Source organism: Nymphalis io, chromosome 4, assembly GCF_905147045.1.
Source record: "Nymphalis io chromosome 4, ilAglIoxx1.1, whole genome shotgun sequence".
Taxonomy (NCBI): domain Eukaryota; kingdom Metazoa; phylum Arthropoda; class Insecta; order Lepidoptera; family Nymphalidae; genus Nymphalis; species Nymphalis io.
Window position 1 is genome coordinate 13,884,019 of NC_065891.1, and position 24,523 is coordinate 13,908,541.

Here is a 24,523-nt window from a genome sequence, read left to right on the forward strand (position 1 = left end):
TTGAAAACATCTTCCAATGCAGCGGTAAACAGTTTCGGAGATATCACGTCTCCCTGTCTTACACCTCTCTGCAGTTGGATAGGTTTTGAGTTCTGATCCTGGAGTCGGATCGACATGATGGCGTTCTCGTACAAGCACTTTAACACCCTGATATACCGATAATCAATTTGGCATCTTTGAAGAGAATTCAGCACGGCCCAGGTTTCGATCGAATCAAAGGCTTTCTCATACTCCACAAACGCTAAGCAAAGTGGCTGGTTATACTCCTCAGTCTTCTGTATAACTTGCCGCAGCGTATGTATGTGGTCTATGGTGCTAAAGCTTTTCCGGAATCCGGCTTTTTCGGGTGGCTGGAAGTCATCAAGCCTTTGCTCGCGACCATTCGTAATGACTCTCGAAAACAACTTGTAAATGGCTCAGCAGTGAGATGGGCCTGTAATTCTTCAGAAGGGTTTTATCACCCTTCTTAAAAAAAGTACCACCACACTTCTGTGCCATGCCTTTGGCGTTTGATCTTTGGCTATGACTGAATTAAAAGGCCTCGAAGAGCCCTGAGGATCGGTGTACCACCCGCCTTCAGAAGCTTGGCTGTAATACCATCATCACCAGGTGCCTTGTTTTTGAGTTGTTCGAGAGCCATTCTAATCTCGAAAAGACGTCCTGAAAATCTTCAGTGTAGTGTCGGGTTAGTCTTGCTCTGGGATCTGCAGCATGACTACTGACAGGTGATTGAGCTGTCGTGTACAGCTGACCGTAGAACTTCTCAACCTCTTTCAACAGCTCAGATCTTGACGTGACTATTCTGCCATCCTCAGTTTTCAGCCTTGTCAGTTGACTCTGCCCGACAGACAGATCTCTGGCGAACACTTTAGAGCCTTTGTTCCGCTCGATGGCCTCTTTAATGCGCATTGTATTAAATTGGCGAGTGTCGCAAGTTAGAAACTTTGAAATCTGTCTGTTTATCAGCCGATAGCTGGCAGCATCAGCTGGGGACGTCAGAATCATTTACCGTCTTTCCTCCATAAGCCGTAGGGTAGAGGCAGAGATCTTTTTGTTTCCTTTTGTACGGCTGGTCTTAAAGGTCTTAGACCCAGCCGTACGGACAGTTTCCATAAACCTGTCATTGTATGTGTCCACTTCCTCGCAGTCTGCTAGGCAATTGAATCGGTTTTGGAGTTCGAGCTGAAAGGCTTCAGGATTTCGGATTTGAAGAGGTGATGGTCGGAGCGTAGACTTCATCAGTCGGGACCTCTGGAGTTTAACATTGATATTTAATGAGCCTCTTACTAGTCTGTGATCGCTCCCAGTTTTGACTGCATTGATCACGGAGACGTCATTAAATATTTGTCTTATCGTCGACAAAATGAAGTCTATCTCATTCTTGGTTTTCCCATCAGGGCTCACCCAGGTCCATTTACGTTGATCCGGCTTCTTGAAAAAGGAGTTCATCATAAAGAGTCCCTCCTTCTTCATAAAGTCAGCCAACATCTGGCCCCGAGGGTTGCGGTCTCCAATTTCATGTGGTGCCACCTTTAACTCATCACCGAATCGTTTGCCCAGCTTCGCGTTAAAGTCCCCATTACAACAGTGAAATGAGTCTTATTGGTATGTATAGCTTTAGATAACTCCTCATACATGACCTCAACCTCATCGTCGGAGTGTGTCGAAGTCGGCGTGTATACCTGTATGACCTTCAAAGAATACCGCTTCGTGATTCTGAGTATAAGGTACGCCACCCTAGTCGACATGCTCTCGATTTTCACAACGTTGTTAAAGAGGGACTTGTGGACTATGAACCCGACACCACCTTGAGACAGTCGATCGCCCTCCCGGAAATAGAGAAGGTTACCGGATTTCAGGATCATCGTATCCTCCCCCTGTCTTCGGACTTCGGATAATCCGACGATATCCCAGTGTAACCTGCTCAGTTCTTCCTCCAGTTCGATTATCTTCTCGTCGGTCCGCAGTGTACGCGTGTTATATGTTGCCAGGGCCAGAGGACGTCGGTGTTGGTAACATAAAATCTGCCGGGGATTCTTAGCACCCCCTGCCCCGCCGTTACCACAGCTGTTACCAAGGCTAGGAATAGCAGGGCTGCCGGGGACTAGGGGCCGTGGCGGCGAATCATTGAGGGGATATGCCATAATCGCCACGCTTGGCAGACGGGTTGGCGATCGCAGTAAGTTAGTCATAGTACTCAGAGAGACGCTGCTGCCTGTTCTCTAATGTATATTCCCTCGGGTCGACTTCTACGCCCCTCACGGGATGAGATGGGGTGGTGATATTCGTCGCCATCACCACACGACAAGCACACGCGCTTGAAGATGAAGGAAAAGATCGTGAGGAAACCTGCATGTGTCCAATTTCATTGACATTCTGCCACATGTGTATTATACCAACACGTATTGGAGCAGCATGGTGAAGTAAGCTCTATACCTTCTCCTCAAAAAAGGAAGAGGAGGTCTTAGCCCAGCAGCGGGATATTAACAGGCTGTTACTGTACTGTAGGTATGCTTTAAAGCTTGAAGCGCCTATGGGCCTTGGATATCTAAGTCCAGGCCTGCAAGGATCGATATTTGTAGTAACGAATATTGGGGTAAGAGTATGAATATGACAGATCACATATATAAGGACACATCATCATATCATTAAAAAAAATAATGTGTGTTAAACAAATCTACTGTCCGTAAGTTTACTGTTTTGAATGTTAGTAGTAACTGGCCTTATGTTGTCTTTATGTAGTGGGAAATATCACAATTGGGGTATTAGAATCCTTCAGAGCCCTCTTGACCTCATAAACGACCCTTACATGTCGATCGAATAGTATTTTCGTCGCTATTGTTTTTGTTACTAGTATAACTATTTAGATAATGTCGATATAAGTGACAACGACCTCCGCGCCATCTATTGTACTTTGATCGTACTATGTCAGAAATAATAAGCAACTGCACAAATGATAATCAAGCACATATGTATTCCAATCATGTATCTTTGTGACATGCGTCTAGCACAATTCAATTACCACAGATATTTTGAATGTGAAATCGGATATAATAGAATTACGTCAGTTATCCGAACATAAGGACGTCCTTACTATATACATATATACATTGCTGTTATCGATATGTGTCGATATGCTTCAATTACTTGTTATACAAATGCATTTATTCATAGTAAAATGTATTAAGAAAGATATTGACAATGAATATCGAGTTTTATATGTTACAAGATATGTTTTTCAATAAATATCATGATTTTAATGTAATTACGCAAAAAAAATTAGATACAACTGTTTTATGTTTTTTATTTAACGTGATAGCTGTTGCAATATTTAAAAAAAATATCGTAATATCTCAATCGTTATTTGTAATTATGACGTACTGTTTGTAACTCAGTTATTTGTGTTGATGAATAAATAAACGCGAAATTAAATTCTTGCGAAGCATACGCGTGAATAGCTGTATTGTTTTATATAAACGTGTGTAGGGTGACCATGTTCCACCGCGGGTAGACGGATTAATTGTGAAATAATTTATGTGCTGTGTTTAGTATATAGATGATAATATATTTGGTGATATTTTGAACACAGTAAAACCCACTAAAATATAAGAAATCAAGTTAAAGTAGATTGCTCGGTTGCAGAAATATGTATAATAAACTTACTCGGTGGTAGGGCTTTGTGCAAGCCTTTCTTAGGTACCATCCACTCATCAAATATTCTACGGCCAAATAGCAATGCTTAGGTTTTCAAATTGAGTCACACTTATCTACAGGCGCAAGGGACATAACATCTTAGCTCCCAAGGTTGGTGGTGCATTGGCTATGAACGGAATGGTTAAAATTTCTTTCAGCGCCACTCTTTGAGAGTTAAATTGAAAGTATTTTCAAAATAAGTGCTTACTATGAGCAATATTGAAATAATTGTAGTATTGTAATACTAACGTTGTATAGCGGGTTAATGGTTAGCATCGATTTATCTCTGTCTTTCATCAGGTATTTGTCATTCGAATGAATAAGACAAAGCATTGTGGAACTTTGTAACCATCATATAAAGTTTAATAGTAAAACGGTTAATGTATAGCAATATACTGTAGAAATATGATCTTTATAACTTTATATATTATGTACATACAATGTAGTACAAATAATATAAAAGTTACGCATGTGCAATTGTCACGTTTATTCAGACGAGCTGTTTCTTGGCCTCTTTGAAATCGTCTTGTGGGTTTTATTCAGTATTCAAAAGATTTTTGCTATATAGCAGTTATTAATAGTTAAAACTTATTGTACTATGTTATTAGTTATGATTTTTACGTTTTAGTTTTATTGTTTCTTTTACTGATTGATATTTTATCGATTAATAATGACACCTCGTCAGTGATTAAAGTGGATAGAAAATATATTGTTTTAGTTATAGTGATTGTTTAACATTAATTAATTTTAATTTAAAAGAAAATATATATCCGAATTAAGTACAAAATATATTAAATTTTTTCATTGCAACGATGACATTTTATTTTGAAACTATCCTCTCGACTTGACATGATTTCAAAAAACAGGTAACTTAGTATGTAAATACACTGTAAGTCAAATATTCTCAATATGATGTTTCGTAATTGTGTATTAATGTAAAAATATAAATGTATTAGCGATTTATTTTATGGGAATAGTTATTTTTATAAAATGCTAAATCGAATTTTAAAAACTTGATTATATTTCCATAAATTTCTCACTGAAATACGTCAATATACGTACGTACGTATATAGAAATGATCAAGAACAGCATGTTTTCCTACACCGCCGTCATGAGGAAACCTGCATGTTGTGGATGAAAATCTACCATGTGTTCCACCAACGCGCATTGGATCAGCGTGATAGAGTAAGTTCCAATCCTTCTCCTCAAAAAAGGAGACCAGGTTTTAGCACAGCAGCGGGATATTTGTACAGGCTGATAAAGAATGATACTATAACGAAATAGATTTTATTAAAACATAGTTTTTATACTAAAGGAGTCAGAACAAGAGGATCTTTAAGTTTATTAAAGAGTCATATTAGTGTTTGGAGTTCTAGAGATGAGTCCATACACCCAGTCCCAGATAACAGGATTGGTAAGCCGAGTGTACACTCCAGGGAAGTTCCCTCGTGCACAGCCCAGCCCCCACGACACCACGCCTATCAGGACGCCCTCGCTCACCAAGGGACCACCGCTGTCACCCTGATGATAATGATTTGTTATTCATGATTAAAAAATTACCATGATTGCGATTTCAAACCCAGGGATGTACGCTTCATGTGCTTACTTGTGTTTATATTTCATTTCCTCTTGCTCGGCGGTGAAGGAAAACATTGTGAGTAAACAACATGCGTAAGTGAAAAAAAACATGTGTCTCCTAAAGCGAAGTGTTTATATTTTCTTTGTGCCTCCAACAATTTGTGCTGCCCCGCATTAGAGCCTAGAATAAGCTCCAAACCTTTTCCACAAATAAAGAGGAGGCCGAGCAGTTTGTCATGGACTGGCTGTTGATTTTTACTTTACTAATCACTGTATAACATTTTTATATGTTTTATTATTTTAGACACATTATATCTCGCCGTCAGTCCGTAAGTGCATGAAGCAATAACCAAAGTATACATCTCACTTTTTATTATAATTTTTAGTCTTTATATTTTAAAATTGTTTCTATATAAATTAGCACACGTGAAATATATCTAGTGAGAGATTAAATTACTTGGCAAGCATCAGGTGCAGGTTGACTGAACGACCCGGCACAGAACATAGATGCGGGATCTACAGGATTCCTATCCAGACCAGAGTGACGGCACAGCTTCATCGCAATCGTCTCAATCGTTGACGATTGTAAAAACGTAGCGCTTGGACCACTTTCCTGAAAACGGTAATTAAAATGGCTATGAGTTATCGACAATTTGGATAATTAACGAAACTACTTGATAAAAAAAAATACTTAAAATTTGGTACTAAAATTTTTTTTTTTATATGTCCGGGATGGCAAATGACTCTACTCCACCTGATGGTAAGTGGTAGTAGTCCAAACGCGACGACGGCCAGTACAGTCGGGAAGAATGTTCTGTACTAGCCGTCACCGCCTTGCCGGCCCGCAAGATGCCTCTTCACGCCTCGTTTGAAGGAACCTGGGTTGTAAGAGGAGGTCACGGAACACGTGAGCTAGTAAGGAATTCCATTTTTTGGTAGTGCGACAAAGAAAGGAGTTGCCAAATTTCTTTGTGCGCGATGGAATTGAAACTAAAATGGAAAATAGAACTTTTTGGTCATCACATTTTTGGCACCGAATTCTATAATACTTACTCTTAATTTTCCCCACCCGGATACGATAGCAGCTTGTTCTGATAGCATTCTGACTCCTTTTTCCACCATTCGGATGGGAAGTACTCTCGCCGAGAAACGCAGAGGGGAGTATAGTTTGATAAGGCCCACGTCGTTAACTTTTGAATTCCTAATGTATTTTGGATGTACGTATGACTCCTTTATGTCATACATCTCACCGCCATGAGTTTTCCAAGAAGAGCCGAGTCGAACACTCAGGTCGTTTGGTCGGGATCTTTGAATGGAAACGGTGTTGCGCATTAAAATTTAACTGATTAATTACTGAAAATGAGACGAGTTAAAAATAATGATGATGTCCAGACCGATTTTGGGTACAGCAGCTATTATAATGACTGCCTCGTTGGTCTAGTGGCTAGATGTAAGATCACAGAGCTGGAGGTCCTGGGTTCAAATCTCAGGTCTGGCCAATAATAAGTAATCTAGTTTTTCTGTTGAAAATTCTGATCAGACATATTATAGTGCATAGGATAATTAGCTCAATTTATGGGATACTGTATCAAAAACTTCACATCTATGGTCTAAAACGAAGTAAACTGAGCGCCTCGCAAAGACGTTGCATATTCGTAGATTCGTAGTCGTAGATGAATTTGCCACATTTATATGAATAATGCGATATTGTTGATGACAACTCATATCGAAGTTACAGTTTGTTAATGTCTCACTGTCGAGCTTAGGCTTCCTTTCTACTTTAGAAGACTTTGGAGCTTTTTCCAACGCGCTGCTCTAAGTCGAGTTGGTGGATACACATAAAGCAGATATTCATCCGTACATGCAAGTTTTATCGCAGTGTTTCTTTTCACAACAAAGCATGAAATGAATAATAAAGAACATTAATTAAACACATGAAAACTCAATTAATCTTTTCCGATTTGAATCCGAATTATTTGCTTTAGATTCTAACCACTGAGCCATATGGGCGTCAAAATGTCCATTATAATTATGAATTTGTGTATTTTAAGTACACCGTATACATTATACGTATATTTATTTCGGAACAGAAAGTGACAGTTCTAACTATAAAAAAAAATCTGTATACAAAAATTCGGCCCATAAGACAATAAAAGCTAAAATCCTAGTATCGTAATAAAAGTATTTTATCGAGTAGACGTAGAATGTAAAGAAAAGAAAACATATGTTCTTAATATCCCAAAGATGTCCTATTGACTGAAAACAAGCTCACCATTCGCAGAAAACGTATCGTTTTCCAAGTATTCGATAATAAATTTCTTTAGAGCCGTCGTAAAGAGTCGAACCACCTACATTGGACGGGGAAAAAATATATTCCTGTTTCTCTGCCACCCTGGAGGCGATTGCTGTTTTGCATCGGAAAAAATACAATTCACCCCTCGAGGATAAATTGAAATTGTGGAAGGCTGCAATTCACGAGGGGCAAGGCGTAAAAAGAATGTACCATGCTCGTTTAAATTCACGCAAGCGACAATACCGACTTCGATGTATATGAAAAATGTTTCGTTTTATGTTTGTATTTGTCTTTCTCTATGTGTTTAGTTGAATATAAATAAATGTTTCTTAAAATTTTGTTCCACAGACAATGTTATATGTTAGAGAAATAGGTTATTTATTGTTCTTATATACCTACCAATGAATACATTGTTTTGTGATATTTCGATAGTCTGGTGCTAAAATAGCCAATATCGATAATTCTTCTTTTTGATAATTAGTACAGGAAAAGTGAACATATGTTGGATGTTTTATTGGTTAGTAATGTTGAGGTTAAGACTGTTTAGCGCAAATAAATTTATAATTTTTTAAATGTTTTGGTTGTAGTTAACATTTTACTTATATTATAATTATTATAACATACTGAATTACTGAATAATATTACCGACGTTAAATATTAGGTCCTTACATATGAAATTGGCGTTTTGTACGGGAGGAATATAAAGACAATTTTTAAATATATATATATATTAATATTTTTTTGTGAAATATATTTAATTAATCAAAGTATGCACCGTTGTTATCTATGCACTTTTGCCATCTTATAGGTAGTTCATTGATCCCTTTACTAAAAAATGGTTGTGGTGGAATAAGCTCCAAACCTTCTCCTCAAAAAAAAAAAAGGGAGAGGAGGCCTTAGCCCAGCAGTGGGACATTTACAGGCTGTTACTGTACTGTGTACTGTTTACTAAAAAAACCGGCGAGAATCAATAAATTCTTTGAAGGCGGTTTGGACTGCCGCATCGGAGTTGATTTTTTTTCTTTGTAAGAAGTTGTCCAAATTCCGTTAAAAATGGTAATCTGTTGGACCAAGGTCCGAGGAGTACGGTGGATGTCGCAGAAATTCCTATTGTAGCTCATCTAACTTAGTGGTTATTTGTTGTACAGTGCGTGGTTTTGCGTTGTCGTGAAGAAGCAGTGGCCTAGAGCGATTGACCAGTCTCGGTTGTTAAGCAGCTAGTTCTTCCTTCATGGCTTGCAGTTGCTGACAATAGATATCTGCCGTAATCGTTTGGCCAGATTTTAGAAAGCTGTAGTGAACGACACCGGCGCTAGTCCACCAAACACACAAGTAAATTTTTCTGAGTCAATTTTCGTTTAGGGCAGGATTTGGCTGGGTCTCCAGGGTTCAGCCATTGCGACGAGCGCTTCCGATTATCGTACAGTATCCACTTTTCATCACAAGTAATGATTCGATTTAAAATCCCTTCATTATTGTGTCAGTTGAGCAAAGTAGCACATCTGTCGACGCGTGTTTGCAAGTTCGATTCACTCAAATCATGAGGTACCCATCGTTCAAGTTTTCTTACTTTCCCGATTTGCTTCAAGTGGTAATCCACTTGAAGCAAATCGGGAAATATACAGTTTTATCGATTACCTCGATAGCCTGCAGCTATCTCTTTGTGATGGATCCGCTCCCACAACAGCCTTTAATTCTTCATTTTCCACTTTGGTTTCCGGCCGTCCACGGGGATGGTTCTGAAGGTCGGAATTTCCAGAATGAAAACGTTGAAACCAAAAACGTACCGTGCTTTCTTTTGCGACACCAGCGCCGTACACATAATTAATCCTTCGAGCTGTTTCTGCAGCACTGGTGCCACGGTAGAACTCGTACTCGTAAATATACCGATATTTCATGTTTTCCATTGTGCGGTAATAAACGACGCCAAAGAAAAAAATAATAAGGAAAAAACAAACGAATGACTGTTTTCAAAACTCAAATGTACCAGCTAAATGAATTTATAAATTTGAATTTGTAATTCTTAACCAAAGAGAAGATATTTCAGATCAAAGTGGTCAGTACGACGAAACGCTAATTTCTACTAATATGTAAGGACCTATTATGTATGTAAATCGTATTATTGTCTTTCTAGATTTAATTCAGTAACAGCTTGTGAATGTCCCACTGCTGGGCTAAGGCCTACTCTCCCTTTTTGAGGAGAAAGTTTGGAGTTTATTCCACCACGCTGCTCCAATGAGGGTTGGTGGGACACATGTGGGAGAATTTTAGTTAAATAGACACATGCAGGTTTCCTCACGATGTTTTCCTTCACCTTTATATAGTGTCCACCCCAACTTCTTTCTTGGTATAGTGATAGTTGGAATGAGAGTTTTCAAACACAGAAGCGTAAGTTTCTTTAAGAATTTATATTAAAACTTGTAGTTAAAAATTAGTATCTTTTTTTTGACGAACATTCAAATAGAGAAAAGATTTCGAAAGCTTAATGAAAGTCTAAAAAGTATACTTCCGCGTACTTAAGGAACATGTCTAATTTTCTTCTTCAAGTCTTCAAAACTTAAAGGCGACAGAGCTTCGGAGTAGTTTGATCATTACCTCTCCAGGACCCTCCCATTTTCATTGTTTTAGAAGTTTGTCATATACATTAATATTATTATAACTTCTAAGGTAGGAAAAACTATTGAATAGAAAAATTCCGGTTCATAGAGAATTAAAATAGCATCAAAATAAAAAAAATAAAACGGAAATCGGTTGACAAGCTGAGCAAAAATGACATGGATCTGTTTTGTCTTTGCCTATTTATTTATAAATGATTTCCGAAAATCAAAATATCAAAAAATAAATAAAATGAAACAATATTTGAAAAGAGAACTTGCAATAGTAGAATATTGCAAGTATAGTATAGTAGTTATCAAAGTATACATAATATATAATGAATTACATAATTGAACAAACCTCAAGAGGCAGTGCGCTGCTGTCAATAGCCATATAGCAGTGATAATAGAACCACCGCATATAGGATACGTCTTCTCCCTCAGCGAGACTTGCCACGGCACAGCGGCTATAGATGTGTTAACTCCGAAGACTATGCGTCGCGTTGAACCTATCACACCAAAGGAAATAGATAGATTATGAAAAGAACGATGTCTGAAATAAAACATTATTTGTACACATAATTTGAAATAGCCAAAATTGGGACATTCCGATTCATTATTTAAAATTTTAAGCGAATAACTAATGTTATAGAAAACATTTATATGTAATAAAAAGTATAATACCTCTTCGTCTGGTTTTAGTGTACGCTGAAAACAAAGAATGAATAAATACAGTACGAATTGAAATCAGACTAGTTATCTACATAGCCTATCTCAATAAACTCGGTGTCCAATCTCGGAATACCTTGCATTTTTGATAAAGTAACATAATTTATATTTATAGTTTGTTATACACCTGAAAGGAAGGTTCGAAGCATCTTGTACCGCGCTAGTCAAACACTCACGTGACAGATATTTAGTAGACATATGTATGTTTTTCACAACTTCATACTTCACCGTCTAGTACGAAATAAACTATAACAGATTGAAAAACAAAAAACAATGTGAAAATTCATTTGTGTGTGTAACAATCTTCGGAAATCTTAGTTCTATTTGTTAATAACATGGCTGAATTTATTTATATATTTTTAATTATAGATGTAAGTACGAGATATTATGAATATTTATGTAATGCGAAATTGGTACCGAATATTCAGTCTTATAATTACAAAGCAGATCCAAGCTTAATACGTATATTCAAAAAGTTTCAACGCTGTTTTGGGCACAATACAGAAATTTACGTACTTTTACTTGCTCATAAATAATAAGATTTATCTTGAACCGCTTAAATAACTAAAAAAAATAATGTAACTTATAATTACTTGTTAATTTATTTAATAATGTACCGAATAGCTTTTTATACTTTTTCTGGACTCTCGTTTTATTTAGAAACTCCAGTATATTATGTTTGTTGACCTCAGCCTCGCCGGCTAGCTCAGAGTAGTCTATCTCCTCCTTGTGCTTCACTAACACATCTTTAGCTCCTCCACACATAGACATTATTATTAATACACATAAAGTTGAACACACGACTCTTATCATTATTTTCATTTAGAATCTTCAAAGTTTTGAATATTTATTTAATAACAAATAAATAAACGTAAATTATGAAAAACAACCATGATATACATTGTTCTTAGTTTAGTTTAGTTAGTTTTAGTATTCGAAATAAACTCATTTGATAGTGATTTCTACTGAGAGCATTTAAAAAAATATATTTTAATATGTCATTTCAATCTCCGAGTTGATTGCTTAAAATAATTAACCGTGAAATTAACTTTACGTAACAAATTAATTTTAATAAGTCGATGGCGTCATTTAATGGAATGAGAATATTTATATTTTATAAATTCTTGTTAATATTATAAATGCGCTGATGTGTCTGCTGGGTTGTAGTTTTGATCTTCTTTTTATATTATTTCATTTATTTACTTAAGTAAGATATACCATCAAATAATCGCTGAACACTCGTTGTAAAATACATTTCATCTTAATGTACTGTGTGATTTGCCTTTGAAGGTATATACAACATTTATAATCAATATAAAAATTTGTCAGCAACAATATCTATTAAAATGAAAAAGAAATTCTAATCATTATATTAATACTTTGTGCGAGCTCGTCTGGGAAGGTACCACCCACTTGTCAGATATTCTACCATAAAGCAGTACTTGGTATTGTTGTTTTCCGGTTTGAAGGGTGAGTGAGCCAATGTATTAATGGGACATAACATCTTAGTTCTCAAGTTTGGTGGCGCATTGGCTATGTAAGCGATGGTTAACATTTCTTACAATGCCAATGTCTATGGGCGTTGGTGACCACTTACCATCAGGTGGCCCATATGCACGTTCGCCTACCTATGCAATAAAAGAAATTAACTCGAACATTTAAATAATAATTATATTTAACATAAAAATAGAAAATCAAATGAACTAGGTAAACAATTATATTATTTTATGATTAATTAGACAATAATATTAAACTTGAGTAGGTTTAAAGAATGTAAAATTAAAAATAGAAATATACTTTATTCAAGTGGGCTCATATAATTATTTTTGATTAGATTTTATATGTAAAAAGGACAATTTTTATCGCGGTGAAACGTCACGGTTTCTTTGGGATAGCTCGTATATAGCGTAATTCTTTAATTACCTCAACTCACGTAAAAAGGTTTTGGGAAATGGATTTTGATAAAATGACATAAGTAGTTCTTTGATCTTGGAGAAATAAATGGTTTTCGTGTGCTTATTAACAAACAACATGAGAGAAGCTGTTTCTTTGAAAATAAAATTTAGCAAAGCAAACAAATTATGTCTGGCAATTTCACGACTCAACGATACATAATATATATTGATTTTCGGAAATTCAATTTTATGTTATAGCCACTATAAAGTAGATTTAATGGCAAAGAGGAATTAGAACTTGGTTCTGATGCTTTTAAAATAACGAATATATTTACTAAAAATCATGAAAATAACCATTCAACTCAAAGATGATTGAAAGGTCCGATGGTGTTTTGTACTGCAATAATCTCTACAGATGATTTCAATTTTATAATTTTACACTAAAAGCTTATAATAATAAGTATTTAAGTTATACATTAATATTTACGAGAATTGTTCTTATTTGACATATTATATTGTATAAATACTATAAATGTATATGATTATATAAGGTAATACGCATTATTTAACTAAGCTGTAATGTTTTTGTAAGGTCGTTTGGGTAGGTACCGCATCCTCATCAGATATTCTACCGCAAAACAGCAGTACTTGGTATTGTTGTATTCCTGTTTGAAGGGTGAGTGAGCCAATGTAATTACAGGCACAAGGGACAAAACATCTTAGGCGCTTTCACATGAAAACACAGTTAATAAGATCTTTAGTAATTACAACAAAGTAATGTTAATTACAGTCAACCTACTCCTCAAAAGGGAGAGGAGGCCTTTGCCCAGCAGTGGGACATTAACAGTAAAAGCTTGTTAATGTTATTTAAATTTACATAATATTAGATAACTCATAACGATGAATCTCCTTACACTTAAGCCGAGTGGCACACGCCACTCACACACACTAGCTACACAGCTATATTTAAGTTGAACGCCGTATTTTGTACTAAAACACCAAAATATATATTAATTACTGCAAACACTTTTTGCTGAATTAAGCGATATAAGAAACCAGTCTTGATACATTTGATTTTTTTTTTGTTTTATAGATGTATTATATTTTTATGGTGGCGATATCAGAATTTAATGACATAGTCGGTGTGAATTTTACTTTAACAAAAGTTGACTGCTTCGTTAGTCTAGTAGCTATAGAAACAGCTATAGTAATTACAGGCACAAGGGACATAACATCTTAGTTTCCACGGTAGGTGGCACATTGGGGATGTAAGCGATGGTTAACATTTCTTCCAATGCCGATGTCTAGGGGCGTTGGTGACTTACCATCAGGTGGCCCATATGTTCGTCCGCCTACCTATACTATAATAATGTTTTTATTTAGCTTCTTAATATTTTATTAAATATTTTGAAGCTTAAAATATAATAACCACAACTTAACTACTTGGCTTAAAATAATTTATATATTCATTGCAAAGGTAAGGTTCGCGTAGCAATAATTATTACAAAATGAGAATTCAACAATAATAAATACAAAGTGTTAATATTTATTAATTTAAATTTATGTTTATTATAGTAGACGTTGAGTGGCTCGTGGAAATAGAATTTTCTCTAGCGCCGCGGGTCTTGCAACTCTGATGAACGTTTTAAAACTTAAGAGATCCACCCTCTGAATCTAATTAACGAGTTTTCAGGTACTAACACGGTTTCTTCGCCAATTTGTAATTAAATTTGCTTCTTTCGACCAACTTTCGGTGCCGAGGTTGTCTGTAAATGGGCTGGGCGCGTGGTGTCTCCAAGTTTCAACCTAATTCGGAGTTATTTACTTAATCATTTTGTATAGCATTGTATTGAATAAGTTTATTTTGACAGTGTTCGTATTTAGAGTGGTAATCATTTTTGTCCTCCATTTCGATAAAAAAAAATAATAAGTCCCATTGTTGGATGTTTTCCTTTATTGTCGAATACACGACGAATTATGAAAACAAATTAAAAATGAAAGTGGTGCTTTTCCGGGCTTGAACACTTAATGTTCAATTAGGATCATTCGGGTGTTTTAACGAATGGGCCATTACAACTTATAAAAAAAATAACAATTATGTTTTGATCTGACGTATCAATTTTTAAAAAAAAACATGGGATTATTCTTTTGAAATAAAATAAATTTAAATATTTTAAGCAAATTATGTGAATATATAATTATTTAACTATATATTGTAAGTTTAGTTTTTTTTCAGGATAATGAAATTGCTATTTTAAAAACAAAGGCGTATAATTAAGTTGTTTTGCTATTTGTTGGTAAATAGTTACCGCTATCTATTGGCACTGTAAAAAACTTTAAGCCAATGCGCCATCAACCTTGGGAACTAAGATGTAAAATCCCTTCTGTCTGTAGATACACTGGCTTACAATCCATTCCAGATATGCTTGTAAAAAGCCCTACCATCAAGTAAGGTCTGTATATTCTTACAAACGGAACAATTATGTTTTTTATATTAACGAATAACTAAAACCAAATTTCATTCTATTTAATAAAACACCAATATATTTTTAGTAGTTTTAAATACGTGAACATTTACCTTCTTAATGGATGTATATTAAATTAACTCCGGCTATTATTAATTAACAAAATGCTTTTATATTTCATAAGGATCTCTTAAAACCTTAATCTTATATCTGAGCCCTTTGTTGGAAGCTCTCAGACAGGTGACACAAAGGCACTAACTAGTGTGCTACCCCTCAAGTGATACAGGTCAGACTTTGACCTGCGCACTTTACAATGTATGTGTGGCGCTATTTGTACATACATATACATGTTAAATGTTCATACAAATATAAACAGAGACGTTGTATAATATGATAATGAGGGACATTTCGGCATAAAAGATGACACGCTCCATGCATTTTAAGTTTTCCGAAAAAAGTATTACAACATAAATTACCAAAAACGCATTAAGGAATTTTGCGTTGTAACCGATAAACAATCACATAATTATTTGCTGCTCTTATAATTTATAAATATTGTTTATAATGTATACGGTATGTATTTATTTGGCAACTTTGATCTCAGTGAAAATTGTAAATCAGTTTTTTAAATTCTAAGAATTTCATAATGTTTATAGAATAGGAAGGCGGACGAGCATATGGGCCACCTGATGGTAAGTGGTCACCAACGCTCTTAGACATTGGCATTGTAAGAAATGTCAACCATCGCTTACATATCCAATGCGCCACCAACCTTGGGAACTAAGATTTTATGTCCCTTGTGCCTGTAATTACACTGGCTCACTCACCCTTCAAACCGGAACACAACAATATCAAGTATTGCTGTTTTGCGGTAGAATATCTGATGAGTGGGTGGTACCTACCCAGACGAGCTTGCACAAAGCTCTACCACCAGTAAAGAAAGTGTGGGAAGAATGTTGATTTCGGAAGAAACCTGATTTTTTTTATGCATTTTTCAAACCTTATTATTGCCCAAAGACTTCTATATTTCTGCAAAATTAAACAGAAAGAATATTTTAACATTGTTTTGTGAAACCAAAACTGATATATATATATGTACCACCTATTTGAAAAACATCAAAATAACTAGTAAGAGATTTAGATAAGGATATTAAATGATCAACAACAAGTATTAAAATTAAAAAGAAATTTTAAGTATTCAAATTAACAAGTATAAAAATTAAATCGAAATTAAGCCCTTAATTGTATATGGGCGATCAAGGCAATCAAAACGACAACGGTATGAAATACAATTCGATTTCTGCTAAACCAGAGCTATTCGTGGAAACAACAACAAATATTAATTGCAATTGCTTCCTTCCAGGCAAGGTTTGGCATAGGTTTTACATTAATATTTTAAGCTAACTGTGTTGTTCCAACCTTAATGTTTAAATAAAATTAATATTATAGCGAACAAGAACCTCTTCGTGCAAGGTATATTTCTGGACGAGAGTTTCTTTTATTGCAGTTGCTGTTGCAATTTAACGAACACAAGTTCCAATAAGTAACGTTGTCGCTACCACACATCGGCTGATAACCGCCTGAACAATGACTACAATCGCAATCAACATTTTTGCATTCACCATCATGGAAGATACTTAACGTTTCGTTTCTTTTTGGATGGACATTGTTGACACATCGAAGTTCACAGAGATTGCGATAGGTTTTGTGATCCGTACCACAAACCGGCGAGTGGACTTCTGTGCAGTAACAATCAGGACATGGACCTTTACTAATAACTTTCAAATACGGGTTTCCTAAGCGTTTCGCATCACAATCGAGGTGACAAGGGTTTTGATAGGTTTTGGGCTCCATTTTTCCGTCACTTCCACAAACTGGGCTCACAGTAGAGGGGCAATTACAGACTCCACATATATTTCTATGGGCTACTGTCACAGTAGGAGTTTTAGAGTATGACGTTAGTCTGTTCTGGCATTCTAACAAACAGGAGTTGTCATATACGATACTGTCACTTCCACAAATCGGTTCCTACTTCTTGGGACATTGACATCCATTTAAACAAGATCCAACATTTTGAAATCCAATTGGTAAGTCACCATTCAATTTGATATTATATGCGCCGCAGTCCAGAACGCACTGATTCCTGTACAAAACGTTGTCTGTACCGCAAACAGGTGATGCAGTCGTTGTGCATCCACAAGGTGGTCCGACACAAGATTTTCTATAAGCTAGATAAGTGATTAGTTGGTTTCGTTTTAATTGTTTGAAGTTTTTACAAGCTAATTCACACTCATTAGGGTATGTTACTCCATCTAAAGTGCAAACTGGCATGTCTACGTTTTGACAAACACATTCGGTACATTTGCTTTCATCCTGTGGGACTATTGGTTTTAATCCTTTATTCTTATTATCATTACTTGTACTATTGAGGAGGCATTGGTTGTAGTATATTATGCCATCAGAACCACATACTGGTTTGTATATATACTCACAAGGATGAATCGTTGTCGCAAGATAAATTGTTTTCGTCACTATTACAGTATCACATTCGATTGGCGGGATTTGTAGTATTGTTAGCAGTGCAAACGTACCTGTAATGAAACGTTATTATTGAAATTTAAAATAGAAAATATCCAAGTGGGCATTTGCGAGCATATTTGAATCAACAATTTATTATTATTTATATAAAGATTAAATTAAATTTAAAGCTAACACCGGTTCAAAATCTAGATTCTACCGAGAAGAACCGGCAAGATCATCAGTAGTTACTCTTTTCTCGATAATCAAGTTACATAGATAATTAAATGCAATTGAATTGTTATTCGTCTTTCACGGAAATCAACGAATGCTAACTCAACAATATTTATTCTTTATTGAGTAATACGCCTTACAAATTAAATTTTTCGTCACGTGTGATTTAAATTTATGAATTGGCAAAGAAGCTATTGAGGTATTTTATTGTAAAAGCAAACACCTTGCCCAGGAAAAAAATAATTGACTTAGTGGAGACAGTGATATAAAATAACTGTATTTTTAAGATAATATGACTAATTGCGAGTTACTAAAACCCAAAACAACCATTTTATTTTAGACAACATGCTACTTAGTGGTTTAAATCTAATTATCGTCACTGTTAATACAAATGATCACATGTAAAATGATAGTGTACTTTCTAGTATGAAAACATTATTTCTAATGTAAATTATGGCTAATTAACTTACTCATAAATATAAAATTGAAGAGTTTGTTTGAACGCGTTAATCGCAAGAACTACCAGTTCCATTGGAACGAAACTAATTGCATTTGATATCCCATTTATTAAGAAAGGTTTTAGACTTTATAAAATCATTCTACGACCCATAAGGATAGAACAGTTATATTTAACGCGGGTGAAACGGTGCTGAGTAACTTGCTTATTTAAAAAGAAGGTTTTCCCTGAATGCCCAGTAGATGTGATACTGATGAAAATGATAGTTATTAAAAGAATTATACGCGTCACGCACACATAATGGTACATAACTAGTGGCAGAAAGTGCCATGACAGCATTAAAGAGCATTTTACTCTTTGCCGTCAAAGCAGGCTCGGCTTTACCTCCAAGGCGTTCACATGAAAACACAGTAAATAAGATCTTTAGTAATTACAACATAGTAATAATATTTAAACTTACATAGTATTAGATAACTCATAACGATGAATCTCCTTACACTTCAACCGAGTGGCGTGTAGCTATATGTAAGTTGAACACCGTATTTTATACTAAAAACACCAAAATATATATTAATTACTGCAAGTACTTTTTGCTTAATTAAGCGATATAAGAAACCAGTCTTGATACAAATGTTGATTATCTTTTTTTTTTATTTATAGATGCGTTATATTTTTATGGTGGCGATATCAGAATTAAATTATAAAGTCGGTCTGTATTTTACTGTAACAAAAGTAGACTGCTTCGTTAGTCTAGTAGCTATAGTTGCAGCTACACAGGCACAAGGGACATAACATCTTAGTTCCCAAGGTTGGTGGTGCGTTCAATGCTGTAATTATAGAAAAAAACAATATTTTTTTTATAAATAGAAGCTTTTGATTTATCTATTAAAAGTTATTATACTATATTGTATTGTCATGAGTCCAAAGGAATAATGTATTTCTGCTTAATCGAGTTGCTGAATTTAAGGTATTAACATAGGTACTAACTTAAAAGTAAATTAAAGCTTGTCATTTATTTCGTTTAAAAAATATAGTATATAAATTATAATAAAATGTGTATTAGTAAAAGAAACCATGGTTTCCCATGATAATTTAATCACAATGTTTGGGAAAAATACAAAAAATATTTAACAGGCAATGTTGCGCCTGACAAAGTTGAAATAGCAATAACGCGAGAATGCGTATAATGTGTTAAATTTATAAAGGATTGTATTATTAGTCAATCTTTTCTGAAATAAATAAATAAACTAAAACTAGAACTTAAAATTTAATTATTAACATAATTTAAAAAAAAACATATTTTATTTTCGTACTTTTTTTCGTACGCAAAACTTTTAATTTACATGAATCTTCGTGACAATAAAGCATATAAAAATTCAGTGGTGCTTGCTCGGGCTTGAACCCAAGATCAATAATTGTGTATTTAATGTTTCTATTAAAATTTTACTTTGGAAATAATACATTTTGCTACCGAATTACATCAATTTGTCATCTGTTTGTCTGATCTTTTGAAGTAAAAATGTATTTACTTTTATTACAAATTAAATTATATTACAAAAAAAAAAAACAATGTGTTAAAACGAAGAAAACCGAAGAAAAATAAATAAAGTAGATTTTGGCTTATCTGATAAATTTTAATATTAGTTCCACTAATTTGACCAGTTTAAATATAATGTGTTTTAAATTAAAAAAAAATCCATAGAATATACATATACATGTAATGTACATGAATATACAAGGAAAGATAAAAAAAGTATTTTACATGATTGTACTCGTAAGATGGTATTATTGTGTGTTTGTTTTAAATCATTTACGATCACAAAATGTTGAAGTTTAATATTAAAAAAGTAGAAAAACACAACAACAAGTAGTATACAATGAACGTGTAATGTGCGATTGCGGTTATATACTAATAAATTTCAAAATAATTTATTTTAACAACAACCATTTTTATGTATTTTGATAACAGGACTTCCTTTATTTTGGTTACATTGGTTGGTGCAGTACATCCAGCAGAAGTTCCAATACGTTTTATAATCATCCCCACACACAGGGTTATATAAAAGTGGGCAATTATCACAATTGTAATCAAAATTATCACATTTGCCTTTATGATTTATGCTTAAATGTGAGTAATTGTGTCGTCGGTGTATCTTATTCTCACAGTCTAATTGGCATTTATTTGTATATGTGTTTTTATCGCTTGCACATATGGGATCATGTTCTTCAGAACAAATACATCCACACTCACCTCCATGTGCAATAAACAGAGGTGGTCTGCCGAGACATTGTAATCGTCTACTTTCACATTCAAGGTTACATGTATTATTGTATGTATTACCGTCGCTACCACAGACTGGGTTGTACTCAAAGGAACACTTGCAATTTCGACAAGCCCCATTGTATTGAATTCTGATAGATGTTTCGTTCGATCTTCGATTAATGTCGGCACAGTTTAAATAGCACGCATTGCGGTATGACTTATTATTAGTTCCGCAAACGGGAATAATCGTGTTATAACATTCACATGGTTCTTTGCACAGTCCTTTATAAAGTGGTTCAATAGGCGATAATCCTTCTTGTTCTAGATATTTGCTTTCACATGCTAAATAGCAATCATTTGGGTAGCTTTGGCCGTCACTTCCACATATAGGATCAACTACTGCAGGGCAAAAGCAAGGCTCAACGCATATGCCTTTATTAATTATTTTTATTGATGCTTGATCACGTTCCAGCAGTTCTTTATTCCTAATTTCCAGTTGGGATTGGTTGTCATAAGTTTTGCCATCGCTTCCGCAAACCGGTTGATAAACAGTAGAACAATTGGAATTATCTGAACATTCCCCTTGTTTTATTGCTGTTATTAGCAGTTCATTTTTCTTTTCTAATTGTTTATTTTTGCAATCTAATGTACATTGATTAGGGTAAGTCTGACCGTTATCACCACAAACTGGTTCATAGATAGCCAGGCAGAAACAAAATTCTGGACATTCATCTTCCAGCACAATTTCTATTGGCGTTTGATATTGTTTTTTACGTATTTTGCTTGTACATTCCAGTTGACATTTATTAGGATAAGTCTTTTCATCACTTCCACAATCTGGTTGATAATCATCGGTACATACGCATGATGTTGGACATTCACCTTCGCTAGCAACAAATATTGCTGGCAATTTTTTCCTTAAATTTTCTTTACTCGTGCAATTTAAGCTACATTCGTTAGGATATGATATTCCATCGGTACCACAAACTGGAAGATAAATGTAAGGACAAATACATCTTTCATCACACTCACCTTGGTTAGTTATATTTAATTGAGGCCAACCGCTCTTCAGACGTAATTTATTTTCACATTCGAAGATGCACAAATTATAGTATGTTTGGCCATCATTACCACAAACTGGTTCATAATCTTTGGAGCACACACAACTTTCAGGGCAGGAGTAAGTTTTTCCATCACTTCCACAGTCGGGCTTATAAATTCTAGAACAGACACAACCCCCTGGACATTGTCCTTCACTGCGAACTTCGATAGGTGTTTGTCCATTTTGCTGACGCCGATTGCTTTCACATTTTAATTCGCATTCATTTGAGTAAGTTTTTCTATCACTTCCACAGACGGGTTTATAAATTCTAGGACAGACACAACCCCCTGGACATTGTCCTTCACTGCCAACTTCGATAGGTGTTTGTCCATTTTGCTGAAGCCGATTGCTTTCGCATTTTAATTCGCATTCATTTGAGTAAGTTTTTCCATCACTTCCACAGACGGGTTTATAAATTCTAGGACAGACACAACCCCCTGGACATTGTCCTTCACTGCCAACTTCGATAGGTGTTTGTCCATTTTGCTGACGCCGATTGCTTTCACATTTTAATTCGCATTCATTTGAGTAAGTTTTTCTATCACTTCCACAGACGGGTTTATAAATTCTAGGACAGACACAACCCCCTGGACATTGTCCTTCACTGCCAACTTCGATAGGTGTTTGTCCATTTTGCTGACGCCGATTGCTTTCGCATTTTAATTCGCATTCATTTGAGTAAGTTTTTCCATCACTTCCACAGACGGGTTCATAAATTCTAGAACAGACACAGCCTTCTGGACATTGTCCTTCACTGCCAACTTCGATAGGTGTTTGTCCATTTTGCTGACGCCGATTGCTTTCGCATTTTAATTCGCATTCATTTGAGTAAGTTTTTCCATCACTTCCACAGACGGGTTTATAAATTCTAGGACAGACACAACCCCCTGGACATTGTCCTTCACTGCCAACTTCGATAGGTGTTTGTCCATTTTGCTGACGCCGATTGCTTTCGCATTTTAATTCGCATTCATTTGAGTAAGTTTTTCCATCACTTCCACAGATGGGTTTATAAATTCTAGGACAGACACAACCCTCTGGACATTGTCCTTCACTGCGAACTTCGATAGGTGTTTGTCCATTTTGCTGACGCCGATTGCTTTCGCATTTTAATTCGCATTCATTTGAGTAAGTTTTTCCATCACTTCCACAGACGGGTTTATAAATTCTAGGACAGACACAACCTCCTGGACATTGTCCTTCACTGCCAACTTCGATAGGTGTTTGTCCATTTTGCTGACGCCGATTGCTTTCGCATTTTAATTCGCATTCATTTGAGTAAGTTTTTCCATCACTTCCACAGACGGGTTTATAAATTCTAGGACAGACACAACCCTCTGGACATTGTCCTTCACTGCGAACTTCGATAGGTGTTTGTCCATTTTGCTGACGCCGATTGCTTTCGCATTTTAATTCGCATTCATTTGAGTAAGTTTTTCCATCACTTCCACAGACGGGTTCATAAATTCTAGAACAGACACAGCCTTCTGGACATTGTCCTTCACTGCCAACTTCGATAGGTGTTTGTCCATTTTGCTGACGCCGATTGCTTTCGCATTTTAATTCGCATTCATTTGAGTAAGTTTTTCCATCACTTCCACAGATGGGTTTATAAATTCTAGGACAGACACAACCCTCTGGACATTGTCCTTCACTGCGAACTTCGATAGGTGTTTGTCCATTTTGCTGACGCCGATTGCTTTCGCATTTTAATTCGCATTCATTTGAGTAAGTTTTTCCATCACTTCCACAGACGGGTTTATAAATTCTAGGACAGACACAACCCCCTGGACATTGTCCTTCACTGCCAACTTCGATAGGTGTTTTTCCATTTTGCTGACGCCGATTGCTTTCGCATTTTAATTCGCATTCATTTGAGTAAGTTTTTCCATCACTTCCACAGACGGGTTCATAAATTCTAGAACAGACACAGCCTTCTGGACATTGTCCTTCACTGCCAACTTCGATAGGTGTTTGTCCATTTTGCTGACGCCGATTGCTTTCGCATTTTAATTCGCATTCATTTGAGTAAGTTTTTCCATCACTTCCACAGACGGGTTCATAAATTCTAGAACAGACACAGCCTTCTGGACATTGTCCTTCACTGCCAACTTCGATAGGTGTTTGTCCATTTTGCTGACGCCGATTGCTTTCGCATTTTAATTCGCATTCATTTGAGTAAGTTTTTCCATCACTTCCGCAGACGGGTTTATAAATTCTAGGACAGACACAACCCTCTGGACATTGTCCTTCACTGCCAACTTCGATAGGTGTTTGTCCATTTTGCTGACGCCGATTGCTTTCGCATTTTAATTCGCATTCATTTGAGTAAGTTTTTCCATCACTTCCACAGACGGGTTCATAAATTCTAGAACAGACACAGCCTTCTGGACATTGTCCTTCACTGCCAACTTCGATAGGTGTTTGTCCATTTTGCTGACGCCGATTGCTTTCGCATTTTAATTCGCATTCATTTGAGTAAGTTTTTCCATCACTTCCACAGACGGGTTTATAAATTCTAGGACAGACACAACCCTCTGGACATTGTCCTTCACTGCGAACTTCGATAGGTGTTTGTCCATTTTGCTGACGCCGATTGCTTTCGCATTTTAATTCGCATTCATTTGAGTAAGTTTTTCCATCACTTCCACAGACGGGTTCATAAATTCTAGAACAGACACAGCCTTCTGGACATTGTCCTT

The 24,523-nt window shown here is 35.6% G+C and overlaps 1 protein-coding gene across 2 annotated transcripts; it reads right to left on the reverse strand.

Moving 5' to 3' along the window:
- Positions 1 to 4,962: 4,962 nt before the first annotated feature.
- Positions 4,963 to 11,866, reverse strand: LOC126781614 (trypsin-4-like). Of its 2 annotated transcripts, none has more exons than XM_050506543.1 (6): positions 11,506 to 11,866; positions 10,844 to 10,867; positions 10,521 to 10,668; positions 6,326 to 6,578; positions 5,730 to 5,885; positions 4,963 to 5,215 (listed from the first exon to the last, which is right to left on the reverse strand). In XM_050506543.1, the coding sequence occupies exons 1-6, from the start codon at positions 11,708 to 11,710 to the stop codon at positions 5,039 to 5,041; spliced, it is 963 nt and encodes a 320-aa protein (XP_050362500.1). In that variant the 5' UTR covers positions 11,711 to 11,866; the 3' UTR covers positions 4,963 to 5,038. The 2 variants fall into 2 exon arrangements, with proteins under 2 accessions (XP_050362500.1, XP_050362499.1); XM_050506542.1 differs by having other exon boundaries at positions 11,482 to 11,866.
- Between the last annotated feature and the right edge of the window lie 12,657 nt (positions 11,867 to 24,523).